This window comes from Euprymna scolopes, chromosome 42 (genome assembly GCF_053919585.1).
Source record: "Euprymna scolopes isolate OS-2025 chromosome 42, ASM5391958v1, whole genome shotgun sequence".
Lineage (NCBI taxonomy): Eukaryota > Metazoa > Mollusca > Cephalopoda > Sepiida > Sepiolidae > Euprymna > Euprymna scolopes.
Window position 1 is genome coordinate 30429601 of NC_136523.1, and position 6737 is coordinate 30436337.

The window sequence follows — 6737 nt, forward strand, 5'->3', positions numbered from 1 at the left end:
CCATTGGGAAATTAGTTGAAAGAGATTTATTTTGTTTAACCTAAGATGTATGATCTATTTATGTTAAAAAATAATCTATAGATCTATAAATTGAGAGAGAGAGAGAGAGAGAGAGAGAGAGAAAGAAAGAGATAGATAGAGAGAGGATAATTCTCAACCTATATACTCAACAAATTTTTGATCTACAGACTTGAAATTTGGTATATAGGGTATTCAGCCATGTGGAAAACTGTTTAATTGATTTTCATTCAGAAAAAAGAGCTGCTAACGGGTAAAAATTGAAAAATTGGTATGTGGGGGTCATCGAATTCTTATCTGTTTGTCAACTGTTTCATAAATACGCATGCGTGAATGGTTCACATGACAGATTCTTTATGTTAAGAATAAGTAGGTATGAAAACACTTTTTAAAGATTGCATCAAGCTGGCCTAATGGTTATCGTACTTCACTCAATGTCTTTAGGTTTTGGTTTCGATTTCAGCTTAAGTATTTTTTTTTTTACTTACAAGAAGTGAACTGTTTAGAAAAAACAATACTCTCATCATGCACATATCTCGTTTCTGTACGAATTAAAATATAGCATTTATGTGTATTTTATGATTGGACAACATCAGGCAGTCTGCTAGTATTTAATAAAAGTTATAAGCTTTTCAAGTTTTGTAATCATTGCTTTTGAGCAAAAGAGCCATTTTTTTTACATTACTGACTAAGCAGAGATTACTACTTTGCTCAGAATCGATATTTATGAATTTTTAAAAAATTTTTATTAAATATTAAATTTTTTTATGTAAATAAGTCACAAATGAGTAGGTAAAGATAAAATAAATTGTTTTCAACTAATTTCCCAATGGTATTTCCTTTAAAATAATTTGTCACTAATACTGAACACTAATACCAAACACTGAATTTTATGGTATTTATTACAGTAGCCATCAAAACAAAATGTGGAGAAAAAAATGGTAATTCCATCAGAGCCATAGTCAAGCTTCAATAATCGAAAATTAAACTAAATACTGGTAAAATATTACATTTTTGCAGGATTCGCTTAAAAAAAAGATATTCAGCAAATAAATATTATCATAGGAAAACTAAGTCTTCTACCTACATAGAATGAAATAAATGGTGGTCTTAGAGTCACAGTCAAGCCTCGATAATCGCTCAAAAATTGGAAATTAAAATACTGATAAATGTCATAAATCATGCAAAAATGTAATGTTTTATCAGTATTTAGTTTAATTTTCGATTTTTGAACGATTATTGAGGCTTGACTATAGCTCTGATGGGATTACCATTTTTTCTCAATATATTTTAATTCAAAGAGATTCATCATATAATAATATTTAGCAACAATTTTTTTAATGCCTACACAAAAAAATTTTTTCTTGCAATAAACTTATGCCGTGACTTATTGGCTTTCCTTATTTATTTGTCGTGTATCTATTTTCTTAACTCCTTTTTTGTTTTGTTGGATATTCAAACAAATGGCCGGTATTTCCTTTAAAGTAATTTATGTTGTTAATAGTAATGAATACCAAACACTGAATTTGTTTTTTTCATGAATTTAAAAAGTTGACTTAGCAACAATGGTTACTTTCCTCAGAATGGATATTCAAATGCTTATAACTTTTACTAAATATTAATTTTTTATGCAAATAAATAAAAAAATTTATAGGTAAAAAAAATTGTTTAGGATTAATTTCCTTTAAAATTTTTACTTGGTTTCCACCTTAATATTTTCCTTTAAAATGACGACTTTTCTAGGTTTTCAGGTATGCTGAAATCACATTTAAATTTTCTGCAAAGAAGTATTTTTCCGGATATTAAGCAATGTAATGTATGCGCTTACGTGTACAATAATGGCCACCACTTATAAAGAATTACATTGCTTGGTAAAGGTGCAGTATCTTTCCGCTCTCAAAAAAATCCTTTAAAATTACCACTAATATAGGTCTCTTAATCTGTGCCTAAATCAAAACGTAGATTCCATGAATAAAGCTTCTTTCTTAGAACTGCACGCGGGCACGCCTGTGGAACTCCCTTCTGTTTGCCTGTTTCCTAGCTAACTACAACTTGGATGTCCAACATAAACAAATTCCTGATAAATCGCTCCCTTAAGTAATCCAATTTATCAAATCTCCATTACTAACGATTACTACGATATTATCCCATTGATTACTGTACACGCAATAACCCTTATCCTCGAGCGGCCTCCGTGCCTTGATAAGTGGTGACTCCTATGTAAAAAAAAATAAAATAAAACGGGGGATCACTTTTCTATATTAATTTAACATAAAATGAACACCCACTTTATGGACACCTTTTTTGGGAGGAATCTGTTACGTTTATTTTGGGGGAGGGTATTTATTGTGGCCTGGTAGATCAACACAAAACCTACCTTAAAAGAACTTGTTTTCTCTAGGTTTTCGGGTGTGCTGAAAACAAATATCACATTTAAATTTTCCGCAAATAAGTAGTTTTCCGGGTATTAAGCAATGTAATTCTTTATAAGTGGTAGCCATTGTTGTAGTACAACAATGTTGTACGCGCATATTTTTGCCGCACCCGCCCCCACCAAAAAAAAAAAAAAAAAGATGGCTATATAGTGGATATTTAATTTTAGGTTAAATTAATATAGAAAAGTGATCCCCCACTTTTTAAAATTATAATTTATTCATATCTTGGAAACTAATCGTTTCCTGGAATTTTAAACGTTATTTTCGTTTTCAACATCCTCAAAAATCTTTAGAAATAGTCATTTTAAAGGATTTTTCAGTGTGGAAAGATACTGCACCTTTACCCATTGCATAATATCCGGAAAACTATTTATTTGCGGAAAATTTAAATACGATATTCGTTTTCAGCATACTCGAAAACCGTTAAAAGTCGTTATTTTAAAGGAAAATGTTAAGGTGGAAACCAAGTAAAAATTTACCAAAGTAATGTAAAGTTATGTCGCCAATAACAATGATAAAAAAAATGTTGTTGTTGTTTTTTAATTTCATGAATTTAAAAAGCTGTGAACCCGTAAAGCTGTGCTTTTCCCAACAAGTTCAGTTAAACTTTCTTGGGAAGCATTTGCAATGTCCGTTAACGAACCGAAATTTAAGATTAAAAGTTTTGCGCTCATTGCACCAAGTGAAGGAATTGATTGCAAAATAGTCAACGTCATTTTTTTCGAATCGGCATCATTTCTTGTTTGGAATGCCTGCTTGTCTTTTATAAAAGGATTCGATTTGGGATTGTTGCCAACATTGGCCAATTGTAGGATCAACCCGACACCATCGAGTTGGGTTGGAATCGGCAACAACACCAACCCCAGTTGAAGAACACAAAACTTCTGGAGATTTGTATAATATTGCGAACTGACGTTCGTCTTTTCAGCTATGACGATTATTTTAAAAGAGTTATGTTTTCGCTGCCTGACCATTTTCCTCTTGAAAGAACTACCCTGCGACACTAATTCGGCCTCAGAGACATAAATTATACCCAGACCAATTCTTGGATGGAAGTCGACATCGTCTAAATCGTCATCGTACAATAAAGTTATTTTGTTTTCAAGATTGTTGGCAAGTTCAGAGTTTTTCCACCGCAAATTAATTAAAATGTGACCTTTTGGTACATTGGCTTGACTCACACGAAAGCTTTTGTTCTGTTGGGTAAAATCATCGTCAGGATCGTCATTTAAATCCATGTTAATAATAACAAGTAATCAAAAACAAAGCGAATACGAAAACTAAAGTTTGAAATTTTGTATACGAAACTAAGCATGCTAACTAATATCAAAATATACATGGTGTGATTTTATTTTTAAATTAATAAAAAAAATAAATATAAGATATCATTTATAAAAATAGTGATTATTTAATTGCATTATCTATTTTTTAATCGATCATAATAATACCATAAACATTACGGTCAATTGCTGGTCCAACAACCACAACCACCACCAACCTATCTTTAGAATGTTTACTTTTAAGGATATAAGGAGTAATCCGGCCCGCTACGAACGAATATCGCCTTTAAATTTATCGTCGATAAGTTGTTGTTTTTTTTTTTTTTTTTTAGTATTAACGCATTCGGTGTGCAATGTTATTTTCTAGTATTTTGAATTGTCCGCCAAGTTCGTAAATGAAAGGAAGTTGTTTATGGAACATGCGCAAACGCTGTCAAGTTTTGCAGCAGACGATAAGTGCACTACTTTTACTAAATACCTGTAATTGAAGAAAGTCTCCCTCAAAAAATAAGGATTCAACCAGCTTGTTGTAATTTTTTTTTATTTTTAAACAAAGGAGACTTACCTGCAAAGAGTTGTTTTTTAGGGGTATTACCACAATCTCGCCATGTTAAGAATTGCTTTCAGAATAAATACCCTATGTTAAGAACAGCTTTCGGAATAAACACCCTTTGCAGGTAAGTCTTCAGTGGGACAACCAGACCACATTAACCCCATTTTTTTGCTTCTTTCCATATTCAGAAAGTATTCTTTTTTTTTTTTTTTTCTGTTTGCATATGTGCCCAACCTGCAATTTCTCTTATTTGCTAAAGCTTAAATGGCTGCTAGGCAAGACTACAACAGGAAAATATGGGATTGTTGTGGGGCCGAATGTCGGTGGCAATCAACCTTACAACTAAAAGATGATGAAAGCAAGAAAAAACGAACAACAATGGCAAATGATAAACGCAACTGATTGTAAATCAATTAACAGCAAAATGTCTTGTATTTCTCTAGGAAGGTTACCTTCCTCCCTGTAGCAGAATTAGCAATAACCGAACCGAAATGAGGGGAAATAGAGAGCTTATCTCGGATATGTCTGTTGTGTTTCGGGTTGAGTGGAAGAGAGAGTTCCAAGATGGCACCATGGGTTTTTATTAGCGTTGACCCCATGCAATTCTCGTAGAATCGCGTCTGCTCTCATGCGATTATGCAAATATATAGTTCCCAGCTGCTATAAAGGCATGACGCTGGAAAGCAGTCAGGCAGTATCCTGCAGATTGTGTGTAGATTGTTCTGACAATTGGATTGTTCTTTGTGATGAACCACGTGTCTGCGAGAAGCAAGTTTTTTTTTCCTGCTTTTTTTTATTTCTTGTTTTTGTCTCCTTCTTCTTTCTCTGCTGTTATTATAATAATAATGGCAAGCAATCTACGAAAGATTAATGTAAGCAGCAGTAAATGTAGTCACTAGTTTTGTCTTCTCTGCGCCAGCCTCTCGAACCAAAGGTTCTCAAGTCCTTCACCACCCTTACTCAAGGCACACCTCCTTGCTGATCTATCTTTGGCTAGCTCCTCCCACACATTCACATCGATGCCAAGAGCGATCAGATCCACGTTTGGCTACGTCTTTAAGGTGCAGCATCAGGCAACCGCAGCTTCTTGTTCCATTTGCCAGTTCGCTGTAGAGGATATCCTTAGGGAGACGGCCATTGGGTATTCTGCGCAGGTGTCCAAGCCAACTCGATCATCGGATCTTGAGTGTCTGGAACAAGGAGCGGCTGACAGCACGTCTTAGCATCTCTTTGTTGGTGATTCTACCCCACCAATTGATGCCCATGATATGTTGCAAGCATTGGAGATGGTAGACCAGTCTTTTCTCGTGACGAGCATACGTGGTCCAAGTCTCTGCTCCATACAGGAATTTGGAAACCATTTCCCTTGACTTAAAATACATTACTCACATTACCTATCGACTTGCTCTTTTTGTTCTGAAATCTTTTTATTTTCATGTATGCTACAAACGAATATTGCTCTGTTACATGTAAAACGAGAAAAAAAAAAGCCACCTGCGAAAAGGAAGCTCCCAAACTAAAAACCTCGAACTATTATCTAAACTAAAATGTAAATTAATTCCAAATTAATCCGACTTCACAAATTGATAAAAGTAAAATATTTATTGTATTTGAATTAAGGTGAAGCTTGAATGATTCAAACTCGAGATAGATAATGCCAAAAAACATCCCCCATAAATATATGAGGGGAGATTATCTTCAAAGAGCATCCTAAATTGATAATTTAGCACCGGACTTGTACTAAGTAGATATTAATATGTCCCTCGTACCAATTCCGTTTTCTTTTTTTTTTTTTTAATAGAGAGTAGATAATGCGGTGGATGTGTTATCGGCAGCTCCAGTAACTCTCGCTTCTCCTTTTTTTGTCCCTCAGTCCTCATTCAAATGAGTGATTTTTCTGACAAAGGGTGGAGAAAAAGCTGCTTCCAGGTCGGTAGTACTTTCTGAACAGTAGTCTGAGATGTCGGAAATTTTTCTGTCTCTATATCTGTCCTTGTGGCCATGTCACTAGTAAGGGTGCTGGAGGTAAACGTTTGTCTGGGCTGACGTTATCCGCCTGATAGTCAGGGACCCGAACCTTGGATTAACCACTAAGGAGGCTGTCCTATCAGCAGGTGCAAAGTACCAGAGCTGCTGAATTGTCATTTGGTGAATGGATTCTGGACCTTGCAGTAGTCTCTGGTGGGGGCTCTCGATGCCATACTAGTGGGTAATTGTTACGGCTTTACCTTTTCATGTGCTACAAAAAAAAAAAAAAAAAATTCCTATCCTTTTCTCTCTGTCGTTCCCTCTCATTCTTGCTCAAACCAAGTATGCTGACCTGTTCCACAAACCCCAAAACCTCAACATGAAACATCTCAAAAACAAAAACTCAAATAAACCTAGAACCCCATCTTCCAACATAGACCCCTACTACCTTGTCTTCTCCAACATCAGGGGTCTACGTTCCAA

At 34.6% G+C, this 6737-nt stretch overlaps 1 protein-coding gene across 1 annotated transcript; it reads right to left on the minus strand.

Moving 5' to 3' along the window:
* Positions 1-901: 901 nt before the first annotated feature.
* LOC145266982 (Fanconi anemia core complex-associated protein 24-like) lies at positions 902-3768 on the minus strand. Its single transcript, XM_080122825.1, has one exon. It carries the CDS (start codon positions 3689-3691, stop codon positions 2999-3001), a length of 693 nt encoding a protein of 230 aa, XP_079978951.1. The 5' UTR covers positions 3692-3768; the 3' UTR covers positions 902-2998.
* Positions 3769-6737: the final 2969 nt, after the last annotated feature.